This window comes from Nanorana parkeri, unplaced genomic scaffold (assembly GCF_000935625.1).
Source record: "Nanorana parkeri isolate BGI_ZX_2015 unplaced genomic scaffold, ASM93562v1 scaffold127, whole genome shotgun sequence".
NCBI classification, from domain to species: Eukaryota; Metazoa; Chordata; class Amphibia; order Anura; family Dicroglossidae; genus Nanorana; species Nanorana parkeri.
This window is the reverse complement of record NW_017306395.1, coordinates 1745076-1764718: the sequence shown is the minus strand read 5'-3', so window position 1 is coordinate 1764718 and position 19643 is coordinate 1745076. Positions and strand designations below refer to the sequence as shown.

The following is a 19643-nucleotide window of genomic DNA, read 5'->3' as shown; positions in this document are numbered from 1 at the left end:
TATTCAAATATTCTATTCTATTTTGACAATCTGTGGTATAATTTCTGGACAGCTGGCTTCTGGCATCTCTAAGGGATAATAGCAGTCTCTGTCATGAAGCTACAGAAGCTAATTTTTAAGTCCTACTGTAAAGTAAAATACATGATGAATCCCACATGGAGAGTCATCCATCCCTTTGTCATGCCCACAACAGGTTCATATATCTCATTGCCTCAGGTTCCAAAACTATAATAAGCATCTGAATAATTCAAATAGCTATGTTCATTGAAATCCTGTCACCAATTTTGCCTTAGTTTCTGGGGCTGTCAAGGGTGCTAATGTGCACACTAGATAATCATCTAAACCAGACCATCAGAATCATTTGTTGTCCTTGCTTGCCCTTCTTTGGGAACATTGAAAGCCAGTGGGATCATAGTGTGTCTTGTTGCAAGGAAAATTACTATTGAAATGGGAGGACTTTTTTTTCTTCAGTACCAAGGAGGATGGCCATATGTCTCTCCTAAAAGACATCTAAAGCCTGTGTTGTGCCATTTTCTATTTCTCTACTTGGTGTAGAGCCAGTTAGATTCTACCGTGTTAAATACATTACAAACAGGTAAGTAGGAGAAGTTTTCAGAGCATCACATACCAAAAGACAGCAATACGTTTGACTGGTGAGTAAGCTTTGAGTAGGCTGTTTTTCCTGTATGTATTTCAGGGTTGAACTTCTAACTTTGAGTGTACCTTATCTCATTACTGGCTGCATTTAGCTTAGTAAATTGAAACTTTACATTACTGGGAAAGTATCTTAAAATTAATAGAGTAGCTTATGGTAATTACTAACGAAAAGGATTGCAGAGAAAAATGGATATAATAAGAAGCCCTCTGCTCATGAACACTTAAGGATCATGACATAAATTGGCTTTTCATACCAGAATATAAGAAAGAATATTACAATTAATGAGACCGTCTTATGTTTGCTTCAAGCCAGGTTACAACACTTTATTAGTCACTTTCATCTCGTCTATGTCATCTGGATAACAGAGCGCTAAATCTACATTTTGATGATGTTGTACATTGAATGTATTAATTACACTCCAAATAACCCTTCTTCATGACACTACATTTTCAGTACTGTAAGCTGGTAACATTTTGCAGTCTTTTGCAGTCATATGTAGCCTTGACAACTGTGTATATATCCTGCAAATGTCATTTTGCAGCAGTTGATAGGTGTAGCTCATTAAGTCATGTGATTTTGCCTTTTAGAGCTCATTTTGCAGCAGTGGGCAGATTTACAAAGTAATGCCCTTCTCTAAGGCTGGGTTCCCACCTAGGCGGTTTTCCGCGCTTTCGTACTCGCGGAAAACCGCTCAAGCAGGGAAATGCCATTATTTTCAATGTGTATGGTTCCCATCTGTGCGGTTTTTCCCTACGCCCAAAGAAGTACATGTACTTCTTTGGGGCGTTTTAGTCGGGCGGTTCCATTGGGATACAGCCAAGTATCCCTCGGAAACGCGTGTTTGCCGCGCGTTTTTTTCCCCGCGAATCGCGGTAAAAAAAACGCGCGGAAAACGCGCATATTCAATCCGCCCAGGTAGGAACCCAGCCTAAAGGGGTAGCATTCCTTAAAGTGAGTCGAAAAGAGCATACTATTTATGGTGTATTTCCACACAGTGTTTGGACAGTAGGCGTGGGTTTTTTTTCAATCTGTTGTATTTTAAAATTGTATTTATTATCTGTTTATGCATGTATGTGTTTTTGCTGATATGTAATCTCATTGCTAACTCTTCCTCCAACTTTTTTATTTTTTTTTATTTCTCAAAAAAATGAATAGTGGGAAGGGAATGTAAGACAAAAATAAATAAATCTAAAATTGCAGAAAAACTTGTGAATATGGCCAGACAATCCCACATGGTGTTACTTGCATACATTTCATTGGTAGCAGTTTTGTTTCCATACATTTTCTTCTCTTTTCTCTCTTTTTATGAGACTCTTCTTCCTCCAATGGTAATTCATCAAAGCCTCATTTTCTTGACACATAGGCAGGCCACATTTTCAGAGAGAAGAAAACCGAAAGCCAATAAACATGCAGAAGAGAAAGAACGACTCGCCACGGTCCATCAAAAAATGAAGTAGGTTTTGCTTCTTTGCTTGCAGTGTAGCGAAAGAGATTAGTGTAAATGTGACCATGTTATACTTTATAAATTAGTAGCAGTGTTCGGTATTGTTAACTTTAGTTTTGTCTCTAAATCTCACCACACATGGTACAATCTGATGGTATATATCCTTTTGATCTACCAACAACTATGTAGTGCAAGGGCCTGTCTGATTGGATACAAATTGATTGGATAGATTGACCTTTGGCAGGGAACTATATGTTAGTACTTAAGGGGTCATGCATGTGGTTGTCTGGAAACATGGCAACTAGTACGCAGGATCTTGCTGGCAGAAGCTTACCTGCTGTCTAGCATCTTATCAACAATGCACGCTAGAGGACTCAAGCCGCCTGCATTGCAGCAACACAGGAGCCACATACCGTCCTTTGTGGCTAGGACGCAGGTGGCCCCAATAGAGTGCATTTGCAATATACGAATTGTGACGTTTGGGGAAGTTAGCACAAATGTTGAGCGCTTAAGCACTAGTCTCGAAGCCACTTTAGCATAAAACAAAACAGTCTTTCATTACTTCCAGAGCACAAACATAACTTCTTCAACAATTAATACACAGTCCGCTTGTATTCCAGCAAACAGAAGACATAGTCTCACAGACTCCAGGTTGTCACATATACTCCATGTGTAAATGGCTCTCTCAGCATCCTCGGCTGTCTTCCTGTGCCTCTAGCGCACAACCAAGATTGTCCAACCACCTGGCTCCCCTCTGCCTTCTGACATGAAGTGAAGGGGAAATCTTTAGGTTTTAACAGTTCCCTACTTTTATCCAAAATGGAAAATAAATCTAGCTTTAGATATTTTTTAAAGTAAGCTTCAATAATACCCCACAATACCTGCTTCCTGAAAATGCACAATATTTTCTTTTTAACACCCACCAACCTTTTTTCAGGACTGCTACTACATGTTTATGCATATCAATCCTTATTATTCATTTATTATTCAGTAGAGTTAATGAATTTAGGATTGTAAAATAGTTTTTTTTATTTGTCAGGGGCTCCAGTGGCAAAATGTCATCAGGAAAGTGTTCTGTTTTTCTCTGGAGTATCAGTACATTTTTTGTATTTCAAAATAAATGAAACATGCATTAGGAAGAGTGAGACCCCTTGTAATGGCTGCGATATCTGGAGACCGGCACAGAAAGATCCAAAGATCCAGAAAGAGGCTGTAAGGCCTCACCTACATAGGTGGCTAAGGGGTGGTAAAATCACTGCTCCACAGCCATCTACTGCAATGTTAGCATTGCAGCCATACAGTACAGTATACATTGCCACAGCAACAATGCTTTGCTTCGCATTGCAGCAACAATTATAACATGCCTACCAAACGTGACCATAGAATTGAATAGGGCCATGCAGTAACCGCATGCCAAAAGATTGTTATGCTGTTGCAGCACAGTAGTGCAATGAAAAGTCCTCCTTGGGTTCGGAATAAAACGAAATTCAGGAGGCAGCAGTATCTCGTCCTGAACGCCGGGCAGCCGCTGTTCTACTACTATGTGAAAAGCGTTCCACAGCATTTTAGGCGTGATGACAGAAGAAGCACACATTTATTTAAAAAATCTGTAAACTTTTTACTGCTGTGTGATGACATAGGACACCTATACAGTACCTATTGATCATTAGGAAGTGTTGCCAATAAGTTGTGTTTCAGGTACAATTTGAGGTGCAAAACACAGCTCCATCAGATTTATTTTACACCTTTTTTGTTTTTCTTTGAAGGAACCAAGAAATTCTTAAAGATTGGCAAAAACAGACACAACTCATGCAAGATAAAGAAGCTAAGAACAGAAAGAAAAATGAGGTCCAACAAGAGGTACAACTTTCCGATGACAAATTTCTGTGCTGTTAACTAGAAGCTGTGTAGCCAGCAGAGGGCAGCGTGGTATCACATGCATGGCTGCTAGAGGTCGAAGATCAGAGCACTGACATTAGAAAAGATTTCTTTGTACCAATGTATGCTTTACAGAACCAAAATCCTGTGCTGTGCAGTTTATTACCATTGTAAATATACAATCACTATGTGGGCCATTAATAAAAGAGACCTGGGGAAAAAAATGTAACTGAGAAGCGGACAAGGGTAACCAATCAGATGCTTTGTTTCATTTTTCAGAATAAGTAATGAATTATGATCTTCTGTCATCACTTTTTGCCACATTTATTTTTTTAGTTTTGTTTTATTAATACTTTCTTTTTGCTCAGATTTTGAAGATCTGCGTTTTCTGTAATAAACTAGGTCCCATGCGCATTCTGCATACTTAAAGGGCATCTTCACTTTTAGTGAAATTAACTCCCCCACCCTACCCAATCCCATTCAAATTCACCTATCTACTATCTCCCATTTAGCCCTGAAGATCTCATGAAGGCCTTCATGAGACCTTACCAGTGCAGCCCTGTTCGTTGCTCCACAACCTTTGCAAGAAAAAAAGTCTAGGCCGCATCCACCTCCTAATGTGTTTGCGCCCCTTTTGTACTATTGTTTTTAATGACTGGGTCTGTATTCCTCTGGATAACTGGGGGCTGCAGTGAGCAGAGCCACAACCATAGAAATGTATAGAGCCAGCGGTGCATGTGCACACTGAACATCTCAGGTCCTGGGCTGAAGGTGTGTATTTTGCTGGGTGGCTTCATCTGAGGACATTTCCTTTAAACTGGAGTCACACATCACAGTCTGATTGTATGATTTCCCTTTAGAAGGGCCTACTTAAGCAATATAATTAAGATCCAATCAGGTAAACACTACAAAGTACATTGCTATATCTAAGTCAGATTGCACAATCAGGTTGTAATGTAATGTGTGTGGCCACCTTAAAGTGGACCTTACAGCAAATTCAGGGTCTATATTATATATAAGGACCCCTCCTCTATCATTAATTGCAACTTATCTATAAAAAAAGAAAAGTTAATAAATATACTTGCCTTACTCCTGCCTTTTGTACTGTAGAGGGTAAAGTCACCTTCTTTCCAAATAAAATACTGTAAACTCGCAAGATTTCACCCCATCACAGTGTTGGAGCGTTTTCTTGCGAGATCTTGGGTACTTGGCAGGATCGTGCCGGTAGTATGGCGATGCCACCCTTGCTTAGGTGCCAGGGGAAAAGTAATTTATTTTTTTTCCCTACAAAAAAAAATACCCTTGCAGTGGGGCTACGTGCTTGTTTTTGCCTTGTGTCAGGGGTACCGGCACAGGTGTCCCCAGACCGTATGCCGGTACCCACACAGGAAGACCAAACACGTATGACCACACCGGACAAGGCAGAATGTGTTTATATACAGTTTATTTGTAACAACAACAGGACTAGAACAAGCAGGAATCAGGCCTACAAACAGGTAACAGGGCCCAAGACTGCAAACAGGTAACAGGACTTCAAACAGGTAACAGGGTTCAGGACTGCAAACAGGTAACAGGATACAGGACTGCAAACAGGGTTCAGGACTGCAAAGAGGGCTCAGGACTCACCGGAAATGATAACAGTATACTGAGCCATCATCCTGACTGCAGGGAGGGTTTAAATACCCTCCCAGGAAGCACCAGGTGATGGCTAAGTACTGGCAGCTGGGAGACACCCGCAGGTGAGCACTGAAGCTGCAGGTTCCAGCACCACCCAGTGGTGGTCTGGTACCTAACAGTTCCTGGCTGCCTGGAGACACCTGCAGGTGAGCACAGGAATTGCAGGGCTTAGCTCCATAGCTCCAGCGCCACCTGGAGGCGCTCTGGATCCTAACACCTTGACTAAGGGCTGAAGTGAAGCAGATTCACTTACTTGGCCCCTATTCCCCCCCAGTAGTCAGTGCTCTCCTCTTATCCACCTCCACTCCAGCTTGTGGACTGTCCCCACATCTAATGCAGGTCTATGGAACCTGCATTAGACATGATGACGTCATGGGTCATTAGGCTGTCGAAGCCCAGGAGAGAAGAGGCTCTGGGGACCAGTCTAGGAGCCCAGAGGGAGCCAGTGGTAGTGGGGCTCAGGTAAGTAAATCTGCATTACTCTAGTCCCCTAGACAAAAACAGTATGGGGGTAGCCCCACTACAAGGGTACTTTTGTTTGCCCGGAGATGGGCTTTAATGATGTGGACACTAATATATTACACAGACTCTGCATTTTTGCTACAAAGTGCCTTGTAATGAATGCAGAAGGCTTTAGAATACCACATGTCTTCTTGTTTGGGGAAGTGTCCCCCAGTATGACAGCTCAAGCCCCTCAAACAATTCCCATTAACAGAAAAAAAAGAACTGGTGTAATAATTGTTTAATCAATCAGGCCTCTGTTATACACTGCTAGAACTAACAACACATCGAATTAAATGTGATTTCTAAAAGCTGGAAACTAGAAATAAAATAAACAGGAAGAGAGCAAATATGTTTTTAAGGCACTGTAATGAAAACAGTCAAAAATTTAAGTGTTTGGTCTTTTTTATTTTCATAACATTAGCTAACAGAAATACACAACTGCTCTTTACTGATGCAAATGTATTACACATGCCGCACTGAAAATACACTTTTAGATGGCCTTGAAAGGAGGATGTAAATGCTGTAAATCTACATTTGTCATTACTCTGTGTCTTGGTGCATTGCTGAAGGCCATGACTCACTAGAGTTATGTCATTTATCATGTACAGGTTTACAAGGACAAGGCCTTATTGCAGCACAGCGAGTCAGGCCCTAATAAGGAAATCACATTTTACATATCGGGGATGGCATGATTTTTCTTTAAAATGAATGTGCATTAGTGTGACCTTAAAACCCACAAATGATTTTTTACTGATGTTGGTTTATTTGAGAAAAAAAAAGTATCAAAGGAAATTTGGAGATATGTTTAATATTAATCAGTCTGGTGGTAGAGAAGACCTATGGGCCCACTTTATATTGTAAAGTTGTCCCAAGATATCCCTGTCTAGGATCCTGCTCCCTGGGTCATTTTATCTACTGGGTGCCCAAAGATCCTCCCAAGCCCTGGCCCTCTGTCAGGCACCTATTGACTACACCGCTCACTGGTTCATAATTATCCCACATTCTCCTTCCTATGGCTTCCTAATGGCAAGTGAGGCCACCCGTCACCTTTGGCAGCCCCCGTAGGAAAGGTCCAGAAGGTAAGAGGAGGTGGGTCTATTATTGTTTAATAAGCTGTGTAGATAATAATTACCTGATCGATACCAGGTGCTTAGAAAATAAACTGGCCTGGCTTTATGGGGTCTATGCAATATCTTCACTGGGGAGCTTATCATTTTCAATTCAGTTCTTCACAGATGATGGAGGAGGGTTAAGTTCTGAGTGGAATTGCATTGAATATAATGGCTAGTTGATGACTAGAACCCACAGAAGCCGGGGGTTTTGTAAGAAAGACTTAATTTCCTGCTAAAAGCTGCAAAAGGCTATGGCACATGTTTGTGGTATGCAGTGAATCCAGGAACAAAATACACATTTAAATAACTTAATATTTATTTATTTTTGTACATTTTCCATGATAGCATTTTCCATGATAGATCTTGATAGATTGTCTAAATGCTTTATAACACCGTATATATCATCAGTTTTTTCAGTCTACAATGATAGCCAGACAGCATGACAAAATCAAAGAGATTCCTCAATCCACTCTAAAAAGCATAGATGGATTAATCTCCCACTAGGCGATTCTGATAGTGCCGGGTGTGCCGCTGTCAATACCTGGAGTGTTCTTTACACGAGGAATACTAGAGTTGCCCTTGCCCCTAAAGGGAATCATCTAAGGATATGTTGTTTCAGTATTTTGGTGCAGTTAGACCTGAAGCAGCAGGCCTGTCTCCCGACAGCATGTGGACCTCAAGGGCCTGCTAGAGTTAGCTTTATCTCCAGGTTCTGTCGTGTCTTTGCCGGATGCTGAGTGTGTGTGTGGGGGGGGTCTGCTATTTGGCAGTGCCTTGTTGAGGTGCCAAGAGCACTGTTTACATAAGGTACCAAGCAATGTCTAAGGTGATCATGCCAATGTCTCAGGTGATCTCCCTTCTAATGCAATTAGGGCTAGTTCACACCAAGTGTGGAGCAGATGCCGAGCAGTTACAGAACACATCAAAACTGCATCCAATGTATTCCAGAGCATGTGGAAAAACTGCAGCATGCCCTATTTGTTCTGCTCTGGAACGCACTAAAATGGATGCAAACGCATCAAAAACGCCCTGGAATGCACTGAAAGGCCATTTTAGACTAAAAAGAAAAGCGGCCCGAAACGCGGCAAAACACACTGCAAACTCATGCAGATCTGGTCTGCATTTGGTGTGAACAAGCCCTTAGGATGCCTCTCCAGATACAGCAGGTATGGTGAGATTTGGATATTATAACGTCATGTTCGCCCCCAAAGCAAATCTTTTTTTTTATTTTATTATCTCACTAGTGTGTGGACATTTTAAGGCAGCATATCATATGTAGTTTGTATGTACTTTTAGTATTTAGCTTATTGTTCTGCCATGGGAACCAAAAGCTTGCACTAGGTGCCTGCTCAAGGCTACACTGCAACTCATAACAAAACCGACTTACTGATCCACCTTGAATACCCTGTAAAGGACATTGTGAATGGACCTGAACAGCAGGAGATCAAATTAGACACACACAGTGGAATGAACCAGAAGAGAGACCCATTCTCTCCTTCCTTAAGGTGCCCATACACCTTGCAATCATTGATCCGTCGTACAATTTTCGTACGGCGGCCCCATCCTGCTTCGACCATCGCACAGTTCAATTAGCGGCCTTTAGCAGAAATTAACGAATTTCGTTAACCGCATGAGCAGTGTTAATCGTACGATTTTTGATGTTTGGAAACGCCACCCACCTTGCCGAAATCGTAGGATTCGACAGATGTTTTCTAACCTGCTGGAAAATCAAAAGCCGTACCTCTGTATTTGCGGTTGTACACTGCCCATCAACCTTCCGAATATCGGACGAAAACGCGATCGCAAACGAAATTCGCCCGATATTCGTAAGGTATGGGCACCTTTACAAGGTTTTGTTTAACAAACCAGTAGGCAGTGCTGGGCTTTCTTATCAAAAAGCCCAACATTCTCTGTACATACAGTGTAATTAAAGAACCCTGTATGTTTGCAGAATAAAGGTTTTATAATAAAAAATATTAGGGCTGTGGAAATTAAAGATTAATTTCTCGATTAATCGTTAAACTTTTTAATCGATTAACATTATTTTGATCACACTCACCTCTCCGCCGGTCCGGTTTTAAAAAAATTTGATTAATCGAACACGAAAATGTTAATCATTACCAGTCCTAAAAAATATCACTTTGCAGTTAGGGTTACACATTCACATTTTTTTTTAAATAAAATGGTCAAAACCAATATAGTTTTCTTTTGAAACATGTTTTCTCTTTTATATACACACAAAGAACCTGTTATTCCAGCTGCTTATTCAGCACACGGCATGTACGAGAAAAGCTGTTCAACTCCATAAGTGAGCACTAAACAATGACTCACTGTTTATCTAGTTAAAATCCTGCTTATACATCGTCTTCAAATGGGAGGAACTTTGTCATGAAAGGGTCATACTCTCCCTGCTTCTACTATTAAAAAGCGTTTTAATGTGTTGAAAATCATTAAAGCAGAACTCCAGTCAGAAATAGCAAGAAACCAATGAATTCTCCCATCTAAAGATAAAATAACAAAACCAGATTTTGCTGCAATATTCTCCTTCAATCCAGAGATTTCCCTTCCCGTACTTTTTTCTACCATTAGATGTCAGTCTGATGGCAGCAACATTTAGCCAGCTTCCTCTGAGCCCAGGTCATCCTGTACCTCCCTCCAGCCTGTGATCAGCTCATCTCCCTGTCACTCTTCTCTCTCCTGCTTATCAGCATGCTTCTTGTCAGCACACGAACCAGTCAGTTCTTTGCACTGCTTCTTCCTCTCACACTCCAGCCCTGCTGTACAGGGACAGCAAGAGGCTGATACCAGGTCAGATTCAAGTATTAGACTGCTTGCTTTAAAAAAATTATGTAATGATGTATTAAGGAATACAGAGCTGCATTTGTTGTGTCTTTTATATCTGTCTGGAGTTCAAATTTAAAGGAGAACTATGGGGTCAGGGCTTTCCCCATAGTTCTCCTGAGGGTAACGGGAGGACACAAACTAGTGTCCTCCCGTCACCCTAAGCTCAGTATACCGCGAGCTACAGCTTGCGGTATACTGAGACGCCGCAGCCGGAACGGATCCCGACAATTCTGTCTGGATCCACCCAGCTGCGTGAGTGACAGCTGGCTCTGCCTATCTAGAGGCAGAGCCAGCTGTACCTGCCCCTCCCCCGTCCGTTCCACCAGTCAGCGCTGGAGGATCGGACAGGGGAGGGGGGAATCCAGTCCCTACCCTGTCACGGCTCTCTGCCGACACTGGATCGAGAAGTAAGCGAGCGCGGTATGTGTTCGCTCACTTCCCAATCTACTGAGCCGACCTTTGACAGTCTCATTGTCATAGGCCGGCTCAGATTATGAGGCTGAGTGAAAATCACTCACCTCATAATTCTTCTTTAATATCTGGGGTTATTAAACAACAACACAAAAGGTATACACCTTACCAGGGATGTGCAGTCAGGGGAGGCAGAGCCTCACCTAGAATTATGGAGGGAAAAGCTGTCAGCCTCAGGTCTGAAGCTGACAGCTTTTTCTCCATTCAGATCGGCATTTAACAGGTTACACAGCAGGGAAATCCTCCCCGCTGCGTAACCTGTCACGGAGCCTCAGCGGTGAGGAGCAAGTGAGGGACAGGGAGGCTCCCCCCTGTCTCCCCCTTCCTCCTTTACACTGGGTTGGGGCGGAGCTTCAGCTGGAGTGGGGCTTCGGCCAGCAGGGGGCAGGGCTGGGGAATGCCTCACGCCGAGCATGAGGTACCGCATGTCACTGCACCTTACTATGCGTTGATCATATATTTTCCGTGAAATGCACATCAACGTCCTTAGTGAAAAAGAGAGTCTAGATCATTTCATCGCCAACTGAAATGCTTTGTTAGATTCATCTCCTGTAATATAGACCTATGGGAGCTGTCATTCCTGACTTATTTATAAAGTGACTCTGCCATGAGAGAAGTATGGGGGCTGCCATTGCACTCCTTCTTGACGTCAGTGATTTTCCTTTACAGACCCAAAACAAATATGTTGTAAATGAGGGTTATGTGTCAGCACTACTTGTTCTCGATCAATGACTCCGGAAGCATTGAAGTCAAAGCATCAGAATGACCACTCCCATTATTCTCTCAGATTCCCTTTAACCCCTTTGCTGCCACCGATGTATCTCATATGTCGCTGACAGCGAGCCTGTTTAAATAGCCATCAGGACTCTGTTTACAAGTGTAAAGCCGACTGTCAGCTTTACACTGGAAGCGATTCTGGTGGCTCAGCTGCCACCAGATCGCTTCCAGGGGCTGCTGCAGTGCGTGCCATCGACACCCCTACCATGCTTCCCAGGCTCCGCTGCCCCTCCTGCAGGCTCGGGACCAGCATCTTGGGTGTCAGCGGAAAGCAGGGAAGGAGACCGGCGAACATGCGTTAATTTGACCCCATTGCTGTTGTACGGCCAGCTTAAGCTGCATTCTATGAATTTTTTGTTCTTGGGTGTAGAAACACTTTAACTGCTTATGTGTTTATCCATAAAACATGCACTGTTCATAAAAATCGATTGCAGGTTTGGAAAGCATTGCCCTAGTGTAAACTGTTAAAATATTACTTCTTTCACCATTTGTCAGGACACTTTAAAGCAGGGGTAGCCAAACTCCGGCCCTCTAGCTGTGGTGGAACTACAAATCCCATGAGACATTGCAAGATTCTCACAGACATGACTCCCGGAGAGAGATGCATCATGGGATTTGTAGTTTCACCACAGCTGGAGGGCCGGAGTTTGGCTACCCCTGCTTTAAAGGCATAAAGGAAAATATCTAAAGTTAGTTCTGGTGATTTGTGATCGTAGAATTACATCCAACATGCGGAGAACATAACTCTGGTAGGCCTGGTATAGTGCCGTGAATGGTGGTGCTGTATGCCTCTTTGACACACACCGTCGCTCTTTTGACGCATGTCATTTTACATGCCTAGGTGCCCGTTGCCGTTCCTCCATATGCCACAGATCTGGATGCTTCCCAACACCAGAATAACTGGGATAAGCAAAAGCCTTTTGGAGTCGAAACCCAGGAGATGATGCCAAGGATCAGGTCAGTGAAATCATTGAAGGAAATGGAGAAAGCAAGGTTTGTCTTATAAACAGTGGTCATATTCACTGTGTTAAAATGTAAACGGTGTCATTAGATGCTGTGTGGTACACCCAAACACATGCTCAGCCTGGCGCATTATCAAAGTCACAAATAGCAAATGGAAAGTTTCATGCTGTTGCTAGCGACTAGCTAGTATTTGCTGTATTTATATTGCCACAATGTGCTGGGCTCACAGTATTACTTTATAATTCAATGCAAATGTCTTAGTTGTTTAGAGGACCAATAAACATATGTCACAATCCTATATATAAGAACTTGAATATAAGATACATCTATATTTTTGATCGTGCAAGGAATTTCAGAATAAAATTATGATTAAAGGTAATTTAAAGTGACACGACACTCAAGAGTTAAATCTCAAAAATGCATTCAAGTACCTTAACTATTAGGGATGTACCGATACTCGCATTGTTATTGGACCCGATGCCAAGTATTTGGGTGAGTACGAGTACTGGCCCAAATGCTCCCGATGCCTATCCGGATACCAGAATTTCCGGTATCAGGAAGCCGGGAGGTGAAATATTACACGCTGCCCGGTTTCCTGATTGGCCGGGAAGCCGGCTCCATGCTCCCTCGTCACCAGGAAGCATAGTCCTGGCTTCCCGGCCAATCAGGGAGTGGGTATTGACTCGCCCCCTGGCTTCCTGATTGGCCGGGAAGCTGGCACCATGCCCCCTCGTCACTGCGAGTTTACTGTACAGCCCTACTTAAAAAGTTCATAGAACTTGTAACAAAAATAAGCATGTGCTGTAATTAATAAGAACACATATATCCTGAGATCCTGGCAAAGTACATAAACTAAAGAGCATCTCCAGGCAACAAGTAAAAACATTCAGGGAGCAGTTGGTACTTTACAACTCACACAGGGACCATGGGGAACAAAAGTAGCCCCCCTCCAGAAGGAAGGACAGTGTCAGCACCAATTCAGAGATGATTTGAGGATCTACAGCCGAGTGATACACAAATAAGATACATTTTAGGTAATACATAAGATACTTAAATGCATTTTCTTTCAGCTTTCGTTTCTCTTTCTCGTCTTCCCTCCTTCTCGTCTGTGACCAGTGTTTTTTTAGTAGTTATTTCTGTCTATGATCCCCTGATTATAATAATATATCATCTACTAAATTAGCTAGTTTTATGGTGGACTCCAATTCTGACCATACTATATGTTTGTACAATCTTCTTTAGATCTGCTAGTGACGGCATTGCACAAGGGTCCACCTGACTGGATGTAGATTGAATTGAATGTTTAGGCAGAACCTCACATTGCATTTGTGTTAGTAAAGGGGGGTATTTCGTATGAACAATCATATCTTGTCTTGTCAGATCATTGGCTAAAGCCATCAGAGACTTGACAAATGTTCGATTTTTAACAATCAATTCAATTTTGGAATCAATGGAGTTTCCCCAAACAAAAACTACAATCACTGTTAAAATTTCATTTGTTCAGAAAAACATTTTCATCCTGCTCCTTTTATTTTGTTTTCATCACTATAATCAAAATCGATGATTGATTTGACCCCATTAAGTATTAGAAAATAAAACCAGCGTTACAAAAAAAAAATGTCAAATGGAATTCTAACCATGTTTACCCATCTTTAGTCTAAAGGAGATTGTACAGGAGCTGTACTAACAGATTGTGACATGTATGGGTAGCTCACAGAGCCCAATCTTATAGCAATAAAACAACCAGGCATGGGCTTATTCCAGGAATAATACATTGGTGTAGAATGGTACCCTTCTTCATTCATTTACGAACAGAAACCAAAAACAAGCTCAGTCATGAAGGGGTTAAAATGATCCCAACAATTTCAAATGCACCAAATATGTATAGGCTACAAATTGGACTCTTACAGGAGAACTATGAGGTGAGTGATTTCCACTTACCCTCATAGTTAGAACCGACCTGTGACAAAGAAGCTGTTACAGGTCGGCTCTATCGATCGGGAATTGAGCAGAAACACGCACCGATCTGCTCACTTCTCAATCATCTCCCTGTAGTGAGCGGTGACTGCCAGGCACCGCTCCCCGCAGGGATTCCCCCATCTCCGATCCTCCAACGCTGATTGGAGGAGCGAATGGGGGAGGGGGCGGGCACAGCTGCCTCTATCTCTAGCTAGGCAGAGCCAGCTGTCACTCACACAGCTGGGTGGATCTCAACAGTATTGTCTTGATCCATCCCGGCTGCGGCGCTCTCAGTATATCGCGGGCTATACTGAGCTTTGGATCACGGGAGGACGCTAGTATATGTCCTCCCGTGACCCTAAAGAGAACTAGGTGGAAAAACACTCACCCCATAGTTCTCCTTTAGTTATGGATTTTCTGACAGACTGTTCCTTTTGGCATCTATCCCTTAAAAATCCGGTCAACGTCTTTTAGCAGAGACAAGAAGATCTTTGTGTTATAAATTAGCAAACTGTCTTATTTATTATGCATAGAGTGTCCAGAGACCTGAGACTGGAACAACGCATCAGAGAGCATATCCAGGCCATGCAGGAGAGGAAGAGAAGACCCAAACACTCAGCACAAGACGAGATGGAGGCAGCCAGAAAGGAATTAGACATGGTAAGTTACTTTTCATTTCACTAGAGCAGGCAAGGTGGCTCTCCCTTACTGGAATGTTCTTCCACTAATACACATGTAATGGAAATGAAGCCGCCAATATATTGCTGACTATCGTAGATAAAAGAGAAACCCCACCAAGACTTCACATTTTAGTTAGAGTTGGGCTGTGTTTGATACCCCAATGAGATTTTACTGTTGTTAACCACTTGAAGACCAGGTGTTTAGACCCCCTTCCTGGCCAGGCCATTTTTCAGTATTCAGCGCTGCAGTACTTTGACTGACATTTATTCCGTCACTCAGCGCTGTACTGAAAGGAATTTTATACCATTTTTGGGGACAGATAGAGCTTTCTTTTGGTGTTATTTAATCACCACTGGGGGTTTTATTTTTTACTATATTCAGGAGAAATTATTGAAAATTTTGAACAAAAAAAGTGTTTTTTTTACATTATGTTATATAACAACTAATATTACCCACTTTTTTGGTAAAATATAAAAGATCGGGTCACGTCGGGTAAATAGACACCAAACATGTCAAGCTTAAAAATTGCGCGCACTTGCGAAATCACAAAAAACTAGCATACTCAAATTTGGCCATAGGCGACGCTTTGAAAGCTTTTACAGCTCATCAGTTTAGTGTTATCAGTGATTGATGGCCCTAAAATTATTGCTCTCATTCCGACGTTCACGGCGATATGTAACACGTGCGGCGTAATGGCCACAATCGTCGTTTTCGCAGGTATGTGCACCTGATGCATGTTCACATGCGTGTATGTAGGGGTGGGGACTTTAAAAAAAAATAAAAAATGTAATTCTTTTTAATGTGTAACTTAAAACATTTTGAGGGGGAAACTTATGCGGAAGTGATGTAATATACACCACTTCCACATTCTGACAGCGGAGAGGGGACCGGAGGGAGATCGTGAACTGACCTCCCCCTGTTCCCCTGATCCCCCTCCGCACAGCGGAGCCCCGGGATCAGCGTGACAGCGGGAGGGGCGCACAGCCCGGGAGCCCATACAAGCAATCCGCCGGCTCTATAGCCGGCGGATCGCTTGTATGTTGACAGACATCGCTGCTGGTTTTTAAATTATGTGTATACACGCCCAGTTACATCCAAGAAGCTCACGGCCGGATGTGTACACACAACGGCCGGCCGGGAGGTAGTTAATGAATATAACAAACAAGAATAAAATCTCAGTGGGGTATCAAACTGTCCAGTCACAGGTTGCAATCAGCAAATTTTGGGAGGACTATCCACAGCTGCAAGCCCTGAGGAAAGGGGTTGTGTCTGCCCCCGAAACGTGTTGGCTGTTTGATCAACACTCTTATTCAACTTTTTTTATGGACTCTAACATCCATTTTGGTCTCTGTCTCTGATTTGCTCCCAGTACCTTCTATTGGAGACTGTACGTCTTTGAGCTGCCTAACCATAAGCTAATGAGCTGTCTACAGATCAGCTTGGATCTATCATAAAGGATAGCATAAGACTCCATAAAACATTGATATATTTACAGCCTGTTTATCATTTCTTTTTATTTCTATTTTCACCGTAATATAATATACCTCATATGCATTTTTAGTTGTTGCTGGGTTCCGGAAATGTATTTAAGTTCATTTAAAATTGAATTATATATGTGTATATATTTACTTTTTAGAGTATGGTAGTCTGCCTTTAGGTAGTCCTTGCTGTCTGTTAGGAGTCACTGACGACCATTACTCCCGCTCTCATTTCCCTGTTTGGCACCTGAGGCTATTACAAGTCTGTCAGCCGAGCTGTTCTAATACTGACATGGGAGGCGGAGCTAAAGGGGGAGGGTTTGTTCCTTCCAAACTTCAGTCGCATCCCCGCCCCTCCTCACTGCTTGCCAATTCACAAAATGCTTTGTATTTTTTTCAAAGAATACAAGGCATTTTGTGATTGGGGGACGGGATAGGGATGTGACATTATCTCTCCTTCACCAATCACAGTACACCTGTTATTCTTTGAGAAAAATATAAGCCATTTTGTGAATGGGCACATAGCGAGGAGGGGCGGGAATGCAACAGGAGGACGTCACTGTTCGAGTTGTATCCCTCACTCCCTGCAGCACCCAGGTGACTGGCGTTATGTGTAGGAGCCGGCATGCAGTGGCCCTCTGTTAATTAAGATTTACACACTATTTCGATGTTTAAATGATCATTTTTTTGCCCGTAATGTGGCTTTAAAGTTTTTTTTGTTTTTTTTTACCTGATCCTATGTTGAAATAATACTGAAATAAATGTGTGAATCTGGACATTCAATTCCTAATGTGATGTATTCTACTCAGATTCGTTCTGTTTATGTCATGTCAAATTTCCTTTAAGACATTTTCAAAATGAGGCCAACTGTGTGTAATTGCAATAAATCTTGGTGCTCTCTTTTATGATGTAGTGCCACGTAACTAAACATTTCATTTACCAGCGAGTGCTCCTCTGAAATACTAAAATGACTGTAAAGTAGTTTTCAGAGATTTCAACTTGAGCAATTAAAGCATTAATGTACTGGGCGTCCTATCACATGACTGTACTGTATTATTCATGCTATGAACTTACAGTAGTTTCTTTGTATGACTTTTATTATTGGTACACATCAGATGCAAATGAGAGTATAGCTTGTCCTAACTGGATTACTGTAATGCTTTGTATGTAAGGCTATCAGAAAAGGTCTAGCATACATTCCAGTTAGTGCAGAATGCTGCAGCAAGACTTGAAAGCATGCTCCACCTTCAGTTTAAGATTGGTCTTCTGACTTTTAAGCATTGACTGACCTACAACACATATACCTGAAAAAATGACCCCATATATGCCTGTTGCTTCCCTCTAGTAACCCTTACTCACCTCTTCAGACCGCTAGCCCCTGTCCCTGGACATATTTAAAGGGAAATCACAACACATTTAGTTCTAATGTTTTTAAACTTTATAACTGGTATTTTGTATATCTGTAAAAAATAAGTCAAGGCAACTGGACTTGCTGTATTTATATTTATATCATCCGACCAGCTTTCTCAATTCAGAATGACTTGTACAATCAATATGATGAATGTCGCTCCAATCCACATAATCTGTTAGTCGCAACCAGGTGTTGATTGCATTTACATAATTGGAACTAGGAGGTGTTATTAACCTGCCCTTGTATTTTGTAGTTTTACAAAACATTTATTACAGTTTGCGTCCATGATGCAGTACTTGTAAAGCATGCTGGACTTTCAAATAAGAAAGTCCAGCACTAATTATGTACTTCTTGAGTGCTTTTGCATATAGAAAATCCAGACAAGAGAGAGAGTGGGATTCATTCAGCTCTATGTATGAAAATATGATATCCTGCTATTCCTGGTCACAGTTGAAACTGCCGGGTGCCTATGTGGTTCTCTTGTCTCTCTCCTGCCACATGCTGGCTGGAGGTGGTAAATATGATATATTCACATGCAATTTTTTTGTGGAAAGTTTAATTCTTTTATTTCTCAACATAGTATATATGAAAAACACTGTACAGTTTCTTAAAAACCAGAAATAAGACCCACGTGTTCATTCAGGTCTGTGAAATGAATTGATGCTGTCTGAATTATGATTTCATAATTGCTAAGATTACTATTTCTACCTTTTATTATGTTTTGTTCCTTGCTTTAAATCTTTACAGAAAAAATAGCTTATTATTTTGCGTATTTCTAGACTTCCCTGCTTCAAGCAGAAATATTACAGAGAAAACGAGAACAAGATACACCACTAGAATACCGCTTTACCGCCTTCACGGGGGAAATTTCCACCACTACCCCACCAACAAGAAAACCTCAAAACATCTTTGCAATGACAAACTAAAAAAAGACAGTACATTCTCTTTTTTCAGGGGTTTAAGCAACAAGTTATCTATGGAATCAATTTTGGTTTATTGGATTGGATTCCTCCCCACATTGTGAATTTTATGTATTTTTATTATAATTACATAAATATTATTCTTTTAATCTCTATGTCTGATTTTTATGTAAAAAAAATACACATCTGTGTGTAAAAATGTTCCTAATGGTTAATGGAGGTGTTAGTCTATGCTGACCTTGATAAATCCATTATTGTCTTAAAGAGGAACTTTACCCGTATCTTCAAAATAACAACAAAGACACCTTTAGAAATGTTTAGTAATGACAATCTACAAACACATACTTCTAGATCATTGTCGGCTTTGTGTTCTTTCCATACCTTGTTTTTATTTTCCTCCTCATTCATCTCAGTGGCCATTTTTACTAAGGGCAGATGAATCCATCTCCCTTTACTTCCTGGTACTCTGGCACATGTGACTAGGACATGCGGCCATGCACATCATCCCAGGGTAGGAAAATGCCTTTCCCTGAGATCTCGTGAGATTACAGATGAGATTTCTCCGCAATGCTCTGCTGGTGTAACCTTCTCAGGATGCAATGCTCGGCATGACTACATCACTTTTGCCAAAAGAGAACCAGGAAGTAGAACACAAGAAAATGTAAGATGATTTCATATCAGCATGCAGAGCTGCATGCTTATGGGATTTTTTAGCCAAAGGTGGTAAAGGTCCACGTTAATGGTGCTTTCTGATGAATGAGAATTAAACTTAAACTTTGGATTTTATGGGGGCTATTTATAAAAAAAAAGAAAAAAAACTGGATAAAACTGAAACACTCTGGGCACAAAAAATATATTTATAATAT

At 41.6% G+C, this 19643-nt stretch overlaps 1 protein-coding gene across 1 annotated transcript in view; it reads left to right on the top strand.

Moving 5' to 3' along the window:
- Positions 1-18784, top strand: part of LRRC27 (leucine rich repeat containing 27) — a 40410-nt gene extending 21626 nt beyond the window's left edge. The window contains 5 exon segments of the mRNA XM_018553670.1: positions 2039-2111; positions 3869-3950; positions 12207-12358; positions 14821-14947; positions 18637-18784. Coding sequence (XP_018409172.1) covers positions 2039-2111; positions 3869-3950; positions 12207-12358; positions 14821-14947; positions 18637-18783 — 581 coding nt within the window. The 3' untranslated portion in view covers position 18784.
- Positions 18785-19643: the final 859 nt, after the last annotated feature.